The 18,910-nt window shown below is 53.7% G+C and overlaps 2 protein-coding genes across 3 annotated transcripts in view; one reads left to right on the top strand and one right to left on the bottom strand.

The window, feature by feature from the left end:
- The window catches only part of ACAN (aggrecan), a 35,136-nt gene extending 21,002 nt beyond the window's left edge, over window positions 1-14,134 (top strand). Inside the window, 7 exon segments of the mRNA XM_029237072.1 lie at window positions 407-517; window positions 7,642-7,755; window positions 10,962-11,120; window positions 11,544-11,626; window positions 12,550-12,694; window positions 13,503-13,685; window positions 14,058-14,134. Of these exon segments, the coding sequence (XP_029092905.1) occupies window positions 407-517; window positions 7,642-7,755; window positions 10,962-11,120; window positions 11,544-11,626; window positions 12,550-12,694; window positions 13,503-13,685; window positions 14,058-14,134 (872 nt within the window).
- Window positions 14,135-15,889: 1,755 nt separating this feature from the next.
- The window catches only part of HAPLN3 (hyaluronan and proteoglycan link protein 3), a 15,714-nt gene continuing 12,693 nt past the window's right edge, over window positions 15,890-18,910 (bottom strand). Inside the window, exons 3-4 of one of the 2 annotated variants that reach the window (XM_029239506.1) lie at window positions 18,469-18,771; window positions 15,890-17,573 (exon numbers count right to left, since the gene is read on the bottom strand). In XM_029239506.1, the coding sequence (XP_029095339.1) occupies window positions 17,287-17,573; window positions 18,469-18,771 (590 nt within the window). In that variant the 3' untranslated portion in view covers window positions 15,890-17,286. The remainder of the gene's footprint in view (window positions 17,574-18,468; window positions 18,772-18,910) is intronic. The other variant, XM_029239507.1, reaches the window with a different exon arrangement.

Below are 18,910 nucleotides of genomic sequence, written 5' to 3'. Positions count from 1 at the left end.
ACCTGCACAGTTCAAGGAACTATGAAGTGTCCTTTTGGCTGTGTCCTGCCTTTAGACCCTGCCTCCCCACCCCCACCCTGTGCGGGTGAATCCTCTGCACCGTAGTGATGGCCTCACCTTGACACAAACCTGGCACTGGGCACCAGAGGCCGATGATTTTCCTTTGCTCTTTGCGTTGGGATCCCTTGCCTCCCCCTGTGTACTGAGAGACCTTCCCCAGTCAGAGAGCCCCCAACCACTCCCAGATGCTGGGACTCAGGAGGGACAGGGTCCTCAGAAGCGTGTTGACCCAGAACCAGCCTTGTGGGCTTCTGGGGCCTCAGGCCCCACCCTCGAGGTCGTAGAGGCTGCGCTGTACCCCAGGCATCTACATTCTTGATGCTCAGCCTCTCCCCGGGGGTTGCAGACCCCACCACCTGTGCCAAGGAGCCCTGTGGTGCTGGGACCTGCCAGGAGACAGAGGGACACATCACATGCCTGTGTCCCCCTGGCCACACTGGCAAGCGCTGAGACATAGGTAAGAGCCTCGTCGGCCATGGGGGGTGCAGACAGAGGGGTTGGGAGGAGGCAACCAAGGTCAGTTGGGGCTCAGGCTTCTCACACTGGGAAGGAGAGTACACAGTGACGTGCTGGGTAGCAGGCACAGGGTAAACACGGCACGTCTTTCTAGAGCGTCCGGTCTACATGGAGGTTTAGGAGAAAAAAGTCAAGTAATTAAACTGAGAAATAGTTTGTTTTTTTTGTCAAGCCAATGATTGTTTTATGAGTAGAATGTAAAACGTGCTGGAATTTTGAAGATAAAACTTGAGACTTCAAAGAAATGTTGAGCTAGGGTGTGTGTTGAGGAGACCCCGTCATGCCCCACAGCTCCCGGGAGGGAATCGCCATGGAGGCTGTCTTGCATCATGCAGAGTGGAGCCCTCCAGGAAAGACCCTATGGTCCCCTCCATGCTTGCGCCTGGGCGGGGTTTGGGTCCCCTTCTGGCCCTGAAGGAGATGACACAGACAGAGCTTGTCACTCCCAGCTCCAGGATTCATGGCTGCAGGTCAGCTGTGACCCAGCAGTGCCCTACCCCTGGGCACCCACCACCCTGGGACCCCTGTTTGCCCAAGCAGCTTGTGGGATGAGTGAGGAGCCTGGGGGATCCTGTGATTGAAGGTGGCCCTGAAAACAAGATGATTAGAATCTACCTGTCGCTCCCTGAGCACCTTGAGGCCTGTGGCCATGAGGACGTCTCAGCTCATGAACATCACCACCCTTGAGAAAAGAAACGCCCGGTCCCCTCCAAGCTCAGATTCTTGGGTTAGCTCTCTGCGCTGCTCCCAGGCCCTTAGCCCCGCCCTGTCTGAAGTCAGGCATCAGAGACCCAAGGCCTTCCCTAAAAGGGCTTCATACCTAGGACACATGCAAAATACCTTTACATCGTACACAAAGAAGCATTCTGTGTTTATAGACATTAACATATATGCAAAATAACACCTCATAATACATTATATACTCATAATATAAAGATGCTGTATCCTTGGCACTTAGACAGGAAATATATATGTTTATATAAACAGGCACTAAGGTGAATACCTATTCACTCTCTCCCGATTTGGGGTCAGCCTCTGCCCACGTGTGGGGGGCCGTGACTGAGGACACTATGGGCCTCCGTGGCCAGAGAAGGTAGGCTCTCCTAGGAAGGTCCTGGCCTTTCTACCGAGGGGACAGTGTTTCCACTGAGCCATAGTGACCCCAGGAGCTATAGACATACCCCTCTGTCATCCACCCCCAAGGGGAAAGCAGAGCACTGCCTCTGTCCTGGGAGAGCCCGCCCCTTATGAAAACTTGGGGAGACCTTGTGCGCTTTCCAGCACACAAAGTCTTCAGTCGGCAGTGGGAGTGGCTCTGTCTGTCCCGTGAGCAGTGCCCCTGGAGGGCATCGTGCCAGGTGTGCAGACACGTCCCCCACTGGGTCTGGGTGTGCAGGTGGAGAGCAGCAGGGGGCTCATCTTGGGTGAAGTGTTGTGGAGCTCAGCTCTGTCAGCCAGCTCATCCTGGGTCAGTGAGGAACAGACTCAGAGCCTGACAGGACTTCCGGGGTGGGAACAGCCACCAGGACCAGAACCCCCTTGCCCTCTTTCGGTATCTTCTGACACCTCTCTCCATTCTTAGCAACTGCTTCCCCAACCTGATGCTTGAAGCAAAAATGTGACGCTGGTATCAGAAGTCACACAGCAAGGCTCATGTCCTGGCACCTCTGAAATTAGAAGTAGGTGACAATGGCCCTTAACTAATCTGCTCTAAGGACAGCTTTTCTCTAATGGTGTATATTTCCAAAGGGCTTTCTTTCCCACAATTTCTTCCTAGGCAGCTCTGAGAGCTTGGTAATCATCCCCATTTGAAACTGCAGCACAGAGAGGTTAGGTGATTTGCTTAACTTCACTGAGCAAGTCCAATCAAGAACTGAGGTGTTTGCTGTTTAACACACTCGGTTAAATAAGAAGCCTTCTCTTGAACGTAACAACCCGTTGTCGGTCTTAAAGAGCTAGAAGCCAGACTTCAGGGGAACCAGAATGAAGAATAGCTGTAGAATTGGAGTTGGTCCAACTAGACACTCACAGACAAGCCCTCACTACCTCATTTGTAAATAGGGTCAAAGGTAGCGGTTCTCAGCTTCAAAAAAATTCTGACGCCTGGGTCTCACCCCCGCAGATTCTGATTGGAATGGTCCTGTGGCCTTGGCACTGGGGGTTTTTTTTGTTTTTTGTTTTTGGGTTTTTATTTGCGGTATGCGGGCCTCTCACTGTTATTGCCTCTCCCGTTGCGGAGCACAGGCTCCGGACGCGCAGGCTCAGCGGCCATGGCTCACGGGCCCAGCTGCTCCGCGGCATGTGGGATCTTCCCAGACTGGGGCACGAACCCGGGTCCCCTGCATCGGCAGGCGGACTCTCAACCACTGCGCCACCAGGGAAGCCCAGCACTGGGGTTTTTTTAACTCCCAAGTGACTCCAGTGTGCAGTCAGAGCTGAGAAACACTGCTATGAGGATTAAGACCATCTGTGTACATCTGACCAGTTCCCCTTCCCCATCTCTCAAGCCACTGATTACAAAAAGCTTTGTCATCTCTAAAGGGCAAGTGGTAAGAGTCATCCACATGCAAAATCTGGGGTCCATGACTCTACCTGTGGGGTCCCAAGTCGCTCCTGTTCAATTAAGGCTCATGATCTGGTGCTTCCAAAAGGACTGCAGAAGGTGTCCAGTATCCACAGATCACCCACCTGTCATCTGGCTCTAGAACTGGGAACCACAGGTTGTTAAAAGACCGTATAGATCAGTGTCATCTTGTTTAGTCAGCGTTCCACAAATAAGTTCTTGCTAAATTATTAATCTCTACTCTTTACATCAAAATAAATATGTTTAATGAACACTTAGATTCTTTAGCAATTAAAAGCAGGACTGGGGACTTCCCTGGCGGTCCAGTGGTTAAGACTCTGCGCTTCCCACTGCAGGGGGCGCGGGTTTGGTCCCTGATCAGGGAACTAAGATTCCGCATGCCTAGCAACGTGGCCAAAAAAGAAAAGCAGGACTATCCTATTCGGATCCACTTAAAAACCAGAAGCATCCTCCCCACCTCCATTGCTAATACAGTATTTCATGTGGGGATTAGATTTCTGATTCTGAGGCTTCAATCCTGGCTACTCCTTAGAATCACCTGGGCCCCGCCCTGAGCTATTCTGATTCACTTGGTCGGGGGGGGGGGGGGGGGGGGGGGGGGGGCGGGTACTCTGGTGCTGGTGGTAATTCTTTTTAATCTAAAGATTAACTACCACAGTGATTCTAACGGGCAGCTAAATTTGAGAAATCAGATCTCACATCCAATTTCCCAGGAATCACTGGCATTGCCTGGATTTCTCTAAACTCCTTGGTTAGAAGGGCATGAACTTAAAATTTAACCAGCCTCTTTTCTGTTTAACTGACATCTTTTACTTTGTGGACTTGGGGTTCTGATCTATGACCTGACTCTGTCTCTCCCCCTAGTGGGGTGATGTTTGAATTCCAGTGACACCTTATCCCTGGGAGGTGGGGGGAAGTGCTTTCCAAGCAAGTGAAAATACAGGGTTACAAGTGAAAATACAAATTACACCTTCTTGACTTAACCAAGAAGTCCATGGGCAGATTTTAGCAGGCAACTAATTGAATTTAGCAGGATATTAAAGTTACATTCAAGATCAAACTTTAAAAATATAGACAACTTGATAGTATAAATAACTATAACATACTTTTAATCTAATCATGTTTGTTTTTAAAGCAAATTGGAACTGATAAATATGCTCTTGTAATCCTTCTGTCGATTGTGATACACCAGAAAGTGAGTGTACGTATTCAATTCTGTTCATCCTGATTGATCCTAGGTCTTTGCAGGGTGCAGAGCATCTGTTGAGCTAAGAAATTGTCTCTGTGCTTCTTGAGGAGATTTTCCCCCTATCCTTGTCCAGGAAAGTCATGTCCAGGGTCAGTACATACAGCTGCACAGGTTGTACACAGAACAACTTGAGGGGTACCATTCATACCATGCTATTTACGAGTGGCAACCCCTTTGGTTGGGTATCACTTGAGTAAAAGCGCCTACTGTCACTTCATTCAACCTTTTCTATGAACAAAATAAGCTCTAACTTGGAAATCCTGGGCTCTGACCCAGGCAACAGCTGGACAAGACCCCTTCAGGGTGGAGACCTGTGGTCTCCAACTCAGAACCCTCACCTTTACCAGGGTTCTCAGTTATTTTCTCCCTTAAGTTAGATATATCACTAGAGGACCTTGTTCAGGAACAAACCATCCTGTTTGGTTAGAGTAGAGAAAAGAGGACTCAAAGTCCCTGCTTACTGATGACTGGTGAGCCCTTGGCTGGGGCAGCAGAAATGGTAATGAGATGCTGAGATCCAGGACTCCAGTGTCTCTCTCTCTCTCTCTCCATGTGGAACAGAGGCCCAGCTTTCATCCTCATGGTCTAATTCTCCCCTCCATCTTCTCCAATCTGACTCCCCCACTTACCAGCATGGGCAGGTCACTTCATTTGTTTTCTTATCTGTAAAATGGCCCAGCGACGTCCATGCATAGGGCCGCTGGGAGGATAAGTGTGTGTGAGACATAGTGTCTGGCTCAGAGAAGATTTTGGGGAGATATTGGCTCCCTCTCTTTCCTCTCTTCTTTCATACAGTCTGCCTGTTGCCCAAAGCCCTTCCTGTCCTCCATCTGCTGTCACCTTGTCTGGGGTACCCAAAGTACAGCAGGGCCCAGCCCAACTCTTCTCATGGTTCCAGAAGACAAGCAATGTTCCAATTGCCTTCACAGAAAGAGGTGGGCAAATCAGGGGCAGAGTGGCTCTTCCAGCCAGTGGAAGGGGAGAGGATGCACCACAAGCCTGAGAAGGCCCCACACAGGATGCTCAGCCCTCTCCCTACTGTTGAAGCCCTCTCTAAGCTGCTCCAGAGCCACTCACAGGCTCTCTCGTCTTCAGGATTATGGCCCTTCCTTTCCTCCTCATCTGTGAATCCAGGGCCCTGCATAAAACAGCTTCTGAGCCCGGGAACCTGGTTCCTTGAGTTTCAGTCCCTGCAGCCTTCTCAGATCCTGTGCCCTGGCCAAACACCAAAGGAAAACTGTCCTAGTCCTCAGGCCGCCTTGTGGGGGCGAGTGATGTGAAATAAGCTTCTGGGACCACTGGAAGCTACCTGGCCTGACCTCTCTCGGGGCCTCCGCCCTCCCACCCTCTCCCGCATGGGTTGGCCAGAGGCCCCAGGGTTGATGTCTGGCTCTTCTCCCCACGGGCCACTCCTGTCCCCTGCTCTGTACAACTGCTTTAGCGCCTACATTTGCTTAATACCCCCTTGCCCAGTGCTTCCCATCTTCCATAATGACGCTAATGGACGAAAGACAACAGTAGCTTTTCTGAAGCAGGAGAACCTCCCCCAGCTTCCGCCCACCGGCCTGACCTATTGCTGCTACTGCTGCTGCTGGGAATCCTGGTGCATGCTGGGAATCCAAGTGCATGCTGGGATTTCAGTCCGTTCCTCCATGCATTTTGGTTTTGCTTGGAACAGTTTCAAACTTGGAACTGTTGGTTTCTAGCCCATGGTGTACACTCCGTGAAATAAAGTCAAGAACTTCGTGGGAAGAGAGACATACCTGAGGACTTGAGATTTTCAGGCCTCCCATTGCACAAACCCAGCTCTGGTCTAGATAACATCGGCTATGCACTAGTGAAAAGGATCCAGAAGAAAGTGCTTTTATCTTCTTATCAGAGGATTGACGTTAAGATCTAGTCAGTTCTTATGAGAGGTAAGAACTAAGTCCTGGAACATATTTAGGGAGCTGCCTACATGGAGACCACCCACAGACACGCCAGGTCCTGAAGGTTGTATGAACATAGCTGTACATATCATGCTGCCCCCATAAGCCAGTGGAACCCTTTCATGCCAGAATTTTATTAATCCCCTGGGAAGAGGAGCTTCACAATACCTTTTATAATGTTCCCAGAGGAAGTAACCCAGCCGGTGTTTTTGGAGAACGAATACAAAGAGAGTAGAAGGATCCTCTAGGTCTCTGGCTTCTCTGAAAGTGCAGAAAGACCAGGTTAGGAGTTTCAGTTCTCACCTTGGCTAACGGATGAAAATTTGAGGCAAAGGCCAATGACTTACCAATGTAAGTCCCACAAAGAAGTTGGATCACAAAGAACATCCTGGACCAGAAGAACAGAAGGAAAGAAGAGTCTTCTGGGGAACAGAGGCTGATGGGGACCTGACAGTATCCCAGGCTGGTGCTGGTGGGTGGCCACTTACTAAGTGCCTCACTGGCTTCAAACACTGGTCTCCCACTGGCCAGGATGCAGCCCTTCTAGAAATCATGACTCATTGGAGATGTCCATGTTCTGAGGCCTTAAACTGGAAGGAGATTACATGGGGAAATATTAGGCTGGGTCTCTGTCCCTCCCCCCAAGATAACAATGTTGGCTTCATCTTTATAAGATACTCTAGAATCTAATTTACTGAAGACAAAGAAGGTGTCTGCAACCAAAAAAAAAAAAAATCTAACAATCTCATGTGGATATCCCACACTGCCATTTTCTCACGATCCTATACTCTGTGAACCACTTCTAGCTTGTTTGTTCTAGTACTGCACGGCCTTGTCCTCTTTCCTTGGTTCATAACTACAGAAGAAGCTAGGAAAAGAAAGAGCTCTAAACAAGCTTCAAGAACTGGAATTCCAGTGTCCTTGCGCACCACCATGTTTGAGAGCCAATTCAGACCTCAAGGCCTCTTGAAATATTCACAAGAGAAGACGTCCTGGAGGAACTCCAAGCTCACTCTCACAGTAGGCATTTGCCCTCAGAAGCAGCAGATCCCTTCACCCACTGGGAAACCTGGCTCCCATGCTCCAAGCTTGCCCATCCAGAACCACACACATCCAAGAAAACCCTTGTTGGATCTTTGGCTCAGCACTCCACGATGGCGGCAGCAGCAGCAGCAGCAACAGTTCTTAGGAAATCCAGGGCTCTGGAGAGCAGCAGGGCTGGCCACCCATAAAGAAGCTGCAATGCAATTGTGAAGCTGGAGTTGCCGGCAGGAGTCCTAATGGTGGCCCTTGGTTTCTTGCAGACATTGACGAGTGCCTCTCAAGCCCTTGTCTGAATGGAGCCACCTGCGTGGACGCCATCGACTCTTTCACATGCTTATGCCTTCCCAGCTACCAAGGGGACCTGTGTGAGATCGGTACGACCGTCTCGGCTTCAGCTAATGTTACTAACTGCTGCACCCCCTCTTCCTCCCTCATCCTTCCCTGCTAACCACAGGTTCTAGGCCCTGTGGGGCCCCCAAGATCCATCCGGACAGCCACTTCAGGGGCCACAAGTGAGAAGTCGGCCCCACTCACTCTCACTCCTTCTCTTGCTGTTCCCTGCGGAAACCCTCCTCTGGGGCACTGGCTGATCTGACTGCAGAAGAGACATGCAGGCTGGGCCAGCCTGCACTTTGGAAGGTGGGGCTCTGGGGGACCTTTCAAACACTAACCTGCTCCAGGGCTTCCAGATGCCACCAGCAAAGTTGGTGCATGCATCAGACTAAGAAGACAGGGCCAATTCCATGCATTTGTCTTGAAGGACACTATGGGTGGGAGTCATTGGTTCTTGCTCCGGATGAGAGCCCCGGATCTTCCCAGCATGGCCATGGGCATGTGTCTGCCTGCCGTATTGCCCACGGGACCTCTGTGGCCCCTCCATGGCCTTGGGAGCCACCGTGCCACACTGGTCAAGCTGCCTTCCTCTTCTTCTCTGGCAAGAGCTATGGTCTGTCTGTCTGAGAGCTCCCGTGTCACCAGCATGCTCAAGTCATGCATGCACAAGGACAGCTGCATGTCACCTTGTCCTCATTGCCACCGTGACAGCTGCCACGTCAGTGCCACTCCGGTCCACGCTTCCTTGCTCCCTCCCTTGTGCAAGGCAAAAGGCTGGCCAGAGAGAACAGAGCCTCGCTGCAAGGGCTCTGAGCTTCCTCTCTTGGGCCTTGCCAGCCCCTCAGTTTCTGCACCTGGGCCTGGCCCTGCCAAGGGGAGCTGTGGGCCAGGAACTTCCTGAGGCCAGACTGAGCCCACAGCCTGCTCACCTTCAGTGTTTCCTAGTCTCCCCATCTCAGGGCCACCCCGTCTCATAAATGGGGAGGTGGAGCTTGCAGTTGCCAGTAGCAATGGTCCGTGCAGAACTGGAAGTGTTTAGGGGCTCAAAACCATTTTCAATGAACTCTCAATTTAGACATCCCAGAAACTTCCAGACAGCAACTGAAACTCCTAATCAGAGTGGGAAGGTAGTTTTGGATTGCATGTTCCTTGGAGGCACTGCCAAGGTTACAGACTGGTGGGGGAACTTCTGGAAGAAAAGACTTGGCCTGGGCCCTCCTTCCCTGCAGCCTCCCATTCTCCACCTTCACCCCAAGACTCCAAGAAATTGGTGCATGGGGTCTTGTCTGGGGTGGGAGTGGAAAGTTACAAGGATTTCCTCCCCAGGGTGCCAGAATATTTGCCACAGGGAGAAGGGCATGGAATGTCCACGCAGACAACAGCTCTTGGGTGTCAGACTGGGAGAGGAAGTGCCCTGCTGGAGTGGAGGCCAGGCCCGCAGAGGGCTCTGCACTCTGATAGAGCAGAGAGAGGGTGCCAGAGCCCCCAAACCGGGCCCTGGGCCTGGTCGCCCAACTGAGCAGGGCTGCATCTCTTCTCCTACTCCAATCCTGAGCGCTCACCACCCCAAGGGTGCTTCAAGCCATGGCTCTGGCCCTGCTCCTTCTTGCAGCCTTCCTGGAATTGTGTTGCTGTTTCCCCAGAGCCTCCATCCTGCATGGCCCTGGTCCCTCCCAGTACAGCTGCTGCCTCCAGCTTTGCCCACCCAACTCAGCCCTCAGGCACTCAGGTGGCCCAAAAATGGACCCCACAATCAGCCCTGGGATGACATGTCTCTGGCCGCCTCAGGTGCTCAGCTACCTCTGAAGTCTCTCTGCCTTTCTTTCCAAACCCTTGGAGAAGACATTGGCAGCATGCTCCTAAGCCTTCCTGCTGCTCTGCCTCTTTCTTCAAAGGCTGCTGGCCTCAAACCCTTCTCTCTCTCTGCTCTTCCCAAGTGTCTGTCTTCCAACCCTGCCAAGCATCCACCCCTTCAGCTTAAGCATCCTTCCCTTCAGGTACTGGTCCTTTCCTCCTGGAACAGCCAGACCAGGGAGACTGCCATACAGCCTGAGGGGTTCATGGCCCTACACTCAGCCCCGGGGCCCTAGGGACAGCCCTTCACCTGTGAGGCACCAGGGGAAGAAAGAAAAGAGGGTCTTGGAATTCCCTCTGTCCCATACCGTGCTGGCAGGTGTTTAACAACTGACTCTCAGAGAGGAAGGAGGATCCCTGATTTGTAGCATCTGCCAATTTCTGGGGTATAACGCTCTCACGAGGGCCAGTTAAAGCTACCAATGTAATGTCACTAGAGGCCGAGCTGGGGACTTCCCTGACGGTCCAGTGGTTAAGACTCCACGCTTCCACTGCAGGGGGCATGAGTTCAGTCCCTGGTCAGGGAACTAAGATCCCGCATGCCGCACAGAGCGGCCAAAAATAGTTAAATAAATAAATTAATAAAATAAAATAAAATAAAAAAATAAAGGCCGAGTTGGGAAGACACACTCCTAATGGCTTTCCCAAGCCTGAAGGGGCCAGTTCCAGCACCACCTGCCTCTGTCTGTCCCTCTAGGCTCTGCTCCAAGAGCTCCACATCAGTGCCTTCTGCTGGACTCAGAATCCATTACCAATGTAGGCTTGGGAGGAGAGAAGCCCTTCCCCTCTTCCCATCTGCCACCAAGAAATAGAATGAAAAGCCAGGGTTCCTGGGTCGTGGACCCTGAGGCAGTATCGTGTGCTCTGATAGGATAGACTTAGAGCTCTGTGTCTTCTTTGGACCCAAAGCAGACATTTCTGCTCCTCTGTCCCCACCCAAGTTTCCATTTCATGCCCCCAGCACCGCCTGCTGCTGCCCCCTTCACACACTTCCCCACAGCTCCCTCTCTCGCTGGAGCCCCTCACAGCCTCTGAGCCATGTTTTTCCTTAAGCCTCAACACCTCCTACCTTCCCATCTCTTTTTACCTGGCTGCTGAGCTCTGCCAGCCCTGCAGAGCAGACTTCAACAGGAGAAAAGCTTTGGGGGTGGGAGGCAATATCAGGAAAAGAAAGGGTCCCTGGCATTTCCCAGAGGCTCCTGGGGGAGGAGGGGGCAGGGCCAGGCCTCTTGGCTTCCAACTTGAGCCCCGATCCAGTCGGGCCTCTCCCTTCCTTTGGGGAGCGACACGGAAGGCAGGGTGAACGCAGGAATCCCTGCCCTGAGACTGGCAGCAGACGCCATCCCCAGTCGGCCTCCAGGCCCTCTCCTCAAGCCCCTGACCTGTGTTGCAGACCAGAAGCTGTGTGAGAAGGGCTGGACCAAGTTCCAGGGCCACTGTTACCGCCACTTCCCCGACCGGGCGACCTGGGTGGACGCCGAGGGCCAGTGCCGGAAGCAGCAGTCACACCTGAGCAGCATCATCACCCCTGAGGAGCAGGAATTTGTCAACAGTGAGTGCGCCGGGCCTCAGGGGCCCAAACGGAGAACGGTCACGTGGGCGAAGGATCTCCCTTGACAGCAGTCAGCGGACTTGGGCCCAGTGAGGCAGCAGGGGTCGGGGGCAGGGAGGGAGGGAAGGGCATTTCCGCCACCTGAGGGGCCAACGGCTCTGGCTGCACCCAGGACAGCCCACTGTCTGTCAGAGTCAGCCCTGGATTAACCCCGAGTCTGTCACCAGTCCATGTCAGCTCAGGGAGATGGTCCAAATGCACTCCAAACATGCAGGTGCTAAGACCCTTGTCAGGACCGTGGAGGCAGGTGTCACGCTCCTAGGAGCCCACCCAGCTCCTGCCACCCCTCCATCCCCTCTGTCTCTACGAGCTCAAGTTTCTCAGACACCTTCAGGGCGCCCCATACCCACGTCCTCTCTCCAGACAATGCTCAGGACTATCAGTGGATCGGCCTGAATGACAAGACCATCGAAGGAGACTTCCGCTGGTCAGATGGACACTCCTTGGTGAGTTCTGCTGGGGGCACCCGGGATAGTTGGCGGCCCAGAGGAGATGAATAAAGACCCCCAGAGAGAGACACATTCAAATCACATGCAAACATTCACTGAGCAGCTGCTGGACTGGGAGCCCTGAGATCAGAGATTGTGTCTCGTTCTCGTCCCTTTAGAGACCAGGCCAGGGCTGCACAACTGAATAATGGCACGAAAGGAAGGGTGAGGGATGAGGAAGGCAATGAATGAATGAAGGCAAACCACCGAGAGGGAACGTGGAAGCTTGAGGGATGAGGAAGGCAATGAATGAACGAAGGCAAACCACCGAGAGGGAACGTGGAAGCTTTAGAGTGGTTCCTTGCCCACAGAGGACTCGAGTCCACTCAAGGAGACAGACAGACAGATGGAAGCAACATAGTTGCCAGCCGAACAGTACACGTAGTAAATGATGGAGGCCAGCAAAGGACCTCAGGGAAGGCTCCCCGGAAGAGGCGAATATGAACAGGGTCATGGGGGAGGGGAACAGTTACATTAGAGGAAAGGGGACTTGTTTGTCCCTGAGTCAGGCTAGAGGGAGAAGCCTGGGATGGCAGAGGCTGGACTTGCGAGCCATATCTCTACCTCCCAGTCCTGCCCAAGCAGGCAGCCTGGGTGACCAGCCCCGTTGGCCCATATGGAGGAGGAGAGTGTTGTCAGCTCATTAACAGGGACTGTGAGTCCTGGGGGCTCTGAGTTCCTGGCAAGGACCACAGCCAGGTGGTGTGAGCAGTTCTTTGGAGGGCCCGTGGGTTCCTTGGCACCTGGGACAGCCCTGACCAGACTCCCAGCAGTCTTTGCGACCCCGCCAGGAAGGGGCTTGATGCAGAGGGAGAGCAGGGGTCCGGCCAAGCTGTACTGCGGCTGCCCCCTCCTCACCCCTTCCCCACTCCCACCCACAGCAATTTGAGAACTGGCGCCCCAACCAGCCGGACAACTTCTTTGCCACTGGGGAGGACTGCGTGGTGATGATCTGGCATGAGAAGGGCGAGTGGAATGACGTTCCCTGCAATTACCAGCTGCCCTTCACGTGTAAAAAGGGCACAGGTAAGCAGCAGCCTGGGAGGGATAAGCAGCGTGGAGAGAATCAAGACTCCAGGCTCCTGCTGTGTGACCTGGGGCGAGTCACCCGGACTTCTGGCTGTTGAGGTCACCTCACCCGCCCAACTAGCAGATTGGAGCTGACCTGGGGGGCCACTCCCAATGCCAGCATCCCAGAGCTGATGGAAAGGGCCAGCCCACTAGGGACAGGAAGAGGGTGAAGGTCACAGGAGGACAGACCCCCTCCACACATACGGTGCCTTGGATATCAGCACAGAAAGTCACCCACAATCACACATAGGTTGGGAGCCTCCCTCTCTGGGGTTCCCAAGCCCGTCAGTCGCAGAGTCTGAGTTGTCAGCCTTGATCATCAGCTTTAAGTCTGTGGACACCTAGGTGCGGGTAGGACACTCCCCACCTGTTCCCGCTCCTGGCCTCGTTCCCCTCCCTTGCCCCCCGAGGCCTCGTTTAGTTCCCACTTTCCCCTCATCACTGTTTTCATAGAGAAGTCACAGACAGTCTGCCCAGCTCTCGCCCTCTTTCCCCACCTTTCTCCCTTTTATTCCCTTACTGCTGCTCTAAATCATCGAGGAACCCAAATGTTAGAACCAGTGTTTTCCAGATTCTTAGTGCGGCATGAAAGCACCCCTTCCCCAGCAGTCAGGGCTCAGTGCTGGGTGTTCAGGCTCCGTGCCCCTTCCTTGGACTCTGAGCCCATCTCCTCACAGCCAGAGGGGGCCATACTGGCTCATGACGAGCATGGCATCACGGGAGACCCTCTCAGAGCCCTTTCTGAAGGGTGTTTGCTCCTCAGTGGCCTGCGGAGAGCCCCCCGTGGTGGAGCACGCCAGGATCTTCAGGCAGAAGAAGGACCGGTACGAGATCAATTCCCTGGTGCGGTACCAGTGCACCGAGGGCTTTGTCCAGCGCCATGTGCCCACCATCCGGTGCCAGCCCAGCGGGCACTGGGAGGACCCTCGGATCACCTGCACAGACCGTGAGCATCGCCCCACACAGCGTTAGATACCGCCAACACGTCCTCCTCCCTGCCCCCCGCTGTCTGCACCGTCCGTGGGCTCAATCACAGATGTCCGCTGCCCCCAGGGAGGGCTCACTTGCACTGAGAAGGTGAAGATGAAAGCAGGTGGCCCACTTTCCTTTTCAACACCAGCCCCGAAGCCCCTTAGCCCAAGGTGGTTCCAAGAAAAGTCAAAACCAAGAAGTGGGTAAAGCCTCAGGCTGCCTTCCAGAGCCCATGGTTTCTGCAGGGAGGGGAGCCAGTGGAGAAGGGTCAGGACGGGGAGAGGCTGGGCTGGCCCACTTTCTTCCCAGGGTTCACCCAGATGTTTCCATCTCCCTTTCACCCCAGCCTCTACCTACAAGCGCAGACTACAGAAGCGGAGCTCACGGCCCCTGCGGAGGAGCCGCCCCAGCATGGCCCACTGAGAGGAGCTTCCAGGATGTGCCCAGGATGCTGAGCCCAGGAGCCTTGCCAGGCTGACATCCCACAGGGATGGTGTCCTCTCCTTGTCGCTTTCTGTCATATAAGGAATTCCATTAAAGAAGGAAAAAAAATAAATCCCACATTGTGTATGCACCCCCCCCCCCCCCCAAATCGCCAAAACTGCATCTAATTTTCCCTCCCAAATGCCAAAGCAACGCAAACGTATTGTAACCCGTGGACTGAGTTTAGAGACGTTTCTTTAATCTCCCGTTGTGCCTTTCCAGGGACCAGCGCAGGGACAGGGGGAGAAGGGGAGGAGTTAAGTTAAATAAAGAAGGTAATTTTTTGTTTCCTGACTTTATCCAAGAGCAGTGCAATCGTTGGTTCTTTCACCTCCAGGGAGAGCTAGGGAGGAGGGAGGAAGGGGCAGAGGCCTGAGGGCATGAAGAGTGCGGAACCGCAGCTGAATGTATGGGATGAGACGGAGTCGGAGGGCTGCACCATCTGTGCGGGGGAGAAGCCTGGGGGAGAGGGGGTGGCTTCCGGCCGCAGGTGAGCGGGCAGGAGAGAGCCATCGAGGGATCTTCCGAGGCGTGGGGGTCGGGTTCCCTCCGAGGGACCCTTTTCCAGAGTCCTCTCACCCAGGTCTGCCACCCCAGCAGGTGTCGATCTCGATCTCTGGCAGGGCTGGGCGGGGGGGCATTTCCTTCCCAGTGGGAGTGCCGCCCAACCCTCCCCCCTCCCTCCCCACCCCCCGGGACCGTGCAGGCACCAGGGTTCCGTGCACCTATTTATATTTTTGAAAACTAAAGATTATGATAATTATAATGATAATAAAGACATTGGAAGAGATCTATTTCTTTTCTTTTCCCTTCTTTTCTTAATTTAAAGAGAAGGCGACCATGGTCCAGGGTCAACTGAAGGGGCTCTTAGGTATGGGGGCAGTGGGGACACATTTTGATCAAATGACCCCGAATTCTTGCAGATCCTGCCTGATCAGAAAGCCTGGGACACTCACACTTGTGGTGCTTTATTTTCGCAAGTGTACCTGTGCGGATGATGGATTGTGTGCGTGTGTGTGTGTGTGTGTGTGTGTGTGTGTGTGTGTGACAGCCAACGGGTGCTGTGTATGGATTTGCCAGTTGGCATGCTGTCAAAGAACAACTCAAGTGAGACATCTGGCCACTATCCGGAGTTTGGTCCTTTGATTTACACTGTTTGCTCACATAGGAAAAGTCGATCGGTAGAGAGAGTCCAAGAACAGAAGCAAAATCAGGATTTATAAGAGGGAAGAAAAAAATTGCAGACAGCCTAGGAACAGTGAATCTTGCTTATACATTTTTGAGGTCAAATGGTTAGCTAGCCGCTAGCACAAAGGTCTGGGCATCCTGCCCTTAAGTAGGCTGTAGGATACCAACGAAAACGATTTCGACTGTTTATGGATTTCCCTCAACAGACCTTGAGTCGAGCTGGAGTGTGCACTCCAGGCAGTGACCATCCGCCAGCCTCCTCCTTAGAAGGCCAGGTCGGCGCCACCCTCTCATCACACTTGCTCAGCGGGCATTGATTCTGTGTTTATGAAGGTGTCTGGCTGTTGGTTAGTGTGTGCCAGTGTGAGTCTGCTAGTGTCTCTTTGGGTGTGTACGTGTGTGGTTGAGTATTTGTTGGTAAGTATTTTTGCGTACCTAGGTTACCTACAGATCTGGAAAGGATCAGTGGACAAAAGCAGAGGATGCAGCAATGGTCACATAGTAGGAACGCAATAATCATGCAATTTATTGATTAATTAACTGATTCATTGGGAACACGACTGTGTCAGTAGCTTTCAACCTTGAGCCTGCATCAGCAACGAGAGGGCTTGTGCTGGTCCCACTCCAGAGTTTCTGACTCAGCAGGTCAGGGGTGGGGTCCAGAAATTTGCATTTCGAACACGTTCCCAGGTGAAGCTGGTGGTGCTGGCCGCACTTTGAGAAGCACTGGGCTACGTGAAGGATAGAGTGCGTTACTGATTGTGGGTGACAGAGGTGTGCCTATGCAGAGGCAAATGGTCTGGTTTCCTGAGGCTGACGTGGGGGGCGGTAGGGACAGAAGGTGAGGCACAGAGAGGGCTGGTCTCCAAGATCCTCTGCAGGGCACAGCTTCCTCTGGTCCCCCGAGAGGTACCTCCCACTCTTGTGCTGTGTCCGCACAGACTCACAGCCGGGAGTGGGATGGTGGGAGAGCGAGCCAGCACCTCCAGCTGCTAGGCCAGCCCCCGAGGCAGGGTGTCCCCAGGGCAGGCAAGGCCAGACCACGGCAGCCCAAAGGTGCAGCCCATGGTGTTTCCCACCCACTCCAGTGGACAGACCCAGTCGACCTTTGAAGTCTGGGACAGAATGGTCCCCCATTCCCACCGGGCAGGGAGCTGGGCCCTAAGACTGAATGAGATAAAGAGTGAGACCCAGAGCAGGGACTCGGGGTGGAGGAAGGGGTCACAGCACCATTTATTGTCCAAAAAAAGTACACACACCTGAGGGCTGCTCCCCAAATAGGGAAAAATGAGAACAAAATATGGACTATTTGGAACTAAGAAAAGGAAAAAATGGGGAGGAAAGTCTCTCTCTTCCCTGGGATGTCACACAGAAGCCCAGGGACCCACTTCCAGCCCTAGCTCCTCCGCCATGCTGATGTGGGCCAGCTGCTTGCCAAAGAAGTACGAGGGGGCAGGAGGCTGCAAGGCCCAAAGCCCAGCTCCACAGCCGCCCTGGATGCCCTCTCCTCCCTCAGGCTGAGGCGGAGGGAGGATTGCAGCCACCACGCCCTGGCATCTCATGCCACTGCCAGCTCTGGGCGCCAGCCTCCCAGGGGCAGGGAAAAGGGGCTGGACTCAGCAATGGCAGAGAGCACCCTCATGAGCCCATGAACCTCAAGTGTCCTGGAGGAGAGGGGCAGGAGGATTCGTGGAGGGGGAGAGCCTTGGAGTGTCTACCTGAGTAAAGGGAAGATCTAGGATCTGTGGGATTTACAAAAAAAAATAGTATTTAAAAAAATTTTAAGTTGAAAAGTATAAAAACAAAATGAAAATTGCCCCAACCTGCAAGGGAAAATGAACTACTCAATAGATACAGCCCGTGAGGGGATGGGGTAGGCGTGAGTACAGAGCTGGAGCCCGGCGCTAGCGTGGCCGGTAGCAATAGACGCCATACTTGCGGCTGTGTGGGTCTGGGAAACCGAAGCTTCGGACCCCAGGCTCCAGGGACCCACAGTTGCGACGTGGGTGAGCCACAGGGTAGCGGGCACTGCCATCTGCCAGCCAACCAGCGTCACAACGGTCCAGACCGTGGAACTTCCAGGCGGCAAAGAGCTGGCCCACCTTGGCGATCTGGGCACCATCTTCCTGGCAGGCCTCCTTTGCCTCTGCCAGTGTCAGCTTCTCAGGGTGCTCCAGGTAGTACACCTGCCCTGTGGGATGTGGGGCGTGAGAGCTGCGCAGTGGAGTGGGCAGCCAGAGAAGACAACAGGGCCTGGAGCAATGCCAGCCCATCCAGACCCCACCAACCAGCCCCCAAAGACCTGACAGCTCTCTGAGCCTAGGGAGATGCCAGGCTATGGGCATCTGCAGTGGATACTGTTGGGGGGTAACTTCCCTCTCTGAGAGTGCCATCCTACCTGCCATGGGGCTGGGGCTCCTCCAGTCATATCAGTACACCACCCCAGCCTTCCCTAATTGCACCCTGGGTTGGTGCCCCACCTCTGCTGGACCCATCAGAGTCTCTCATTCACTCAGACATTTACTGAGCACCTATTATGTGCCAGGCAATTTTCTAAGTGCTTGGGATATGGCACGGAACCAATTTGTTTTTATTCATTTATCTTCCCATGAAATGAGCTCCTTTGTGAGGACGGGCTGTGTTTTATTTGTCTATGATGACCAGTGCCTAGCCTTGGCCCCAGCACATAGTGGGCACTCAGGAAATGTTTGATGAATGACTAAACCAATGATTCGTGTGAAGCAACAGCAGCACAGCACTCAAAACTCAGCTGGGGGACTTCCCTGGTGGTCCAGTGGTTAAGACTCCACACTCCCAATGCAGGAGGCATGGGTTCAATCCCTGGTTGGGGAGCTAACCCGCATGCTGCAAGGCGCGGCCAAAATAAATAAATAAAATAAAGAACATCCCTAATGAACACCAGGAAACTTAAAAAAAAAAAAAAAAACTCAGCTGGACATGGCTTCAACATGTGCGGGTGCTCCAGACCTCCAGGTGAAGGTGCCAGCAGGGTGGGCAGAGAGGTCTGAAAGCTCCCCAGACACTGCCCTTCCACCCGCAGGCCTGTGCTCAGCCATTCCACTCACCCCTGAGGGCAGCAGCAAAGCAGAACACATCATAGCGGTGCAGGCGGCGGTGGCGTGGGCCGTAGCTGCGCACGCCAGGTGCCAGGCCCAGGCCACCGCAGGGGTGTCGGGCCTGCGTGATGGGGTACTGCACAGAGGCGTCCTGCAGCCAGCCTGCGTTGCACCAGTCCAGGCCTTCCTCCCAGGCCCGGAACAGCTGCTCAAAGGAGGCCACCACTGCGTCCTGTTCCTCGCAGGCCCACTGGGCCTCGTGGAAGTTGAACTGGTAGCGCCCTTGGGGGTGCTGGTAAGGGAAGACCACACCTGGGGAGGGAGGAAAAAGCAGCTTGAATGGGTGGGCCGGGCCCAGCTGACTGAAGACCCAAATCTACTGGGAGAGATGCTCCCCTCAACACACACACACACACACACACACACACACACACACACACACACACACACA

The sequence above is a fragment of the Monodon monoceros genome, unplaced genomic scaffold (assembly GCF_005190385.1).
Source record: "Monodon monoceros isolate NGI ecotype Baffin Bay Population unplaced genomic scaffold, NGI_Narwhal_1 Super_Scaffold_21, whole genome shotgun sequence".
Taxonomy (NCBI): Eukaryota; Metazoa; Chordata; class Mammalia; order Artiodactyla; family Monodontidae; genus Monodon; species Monodon monoceros.
Note: the sequence above shows the minus strand (reverse complement) of the source record. Positions and strands in the feature narration are given on the sequence as shown.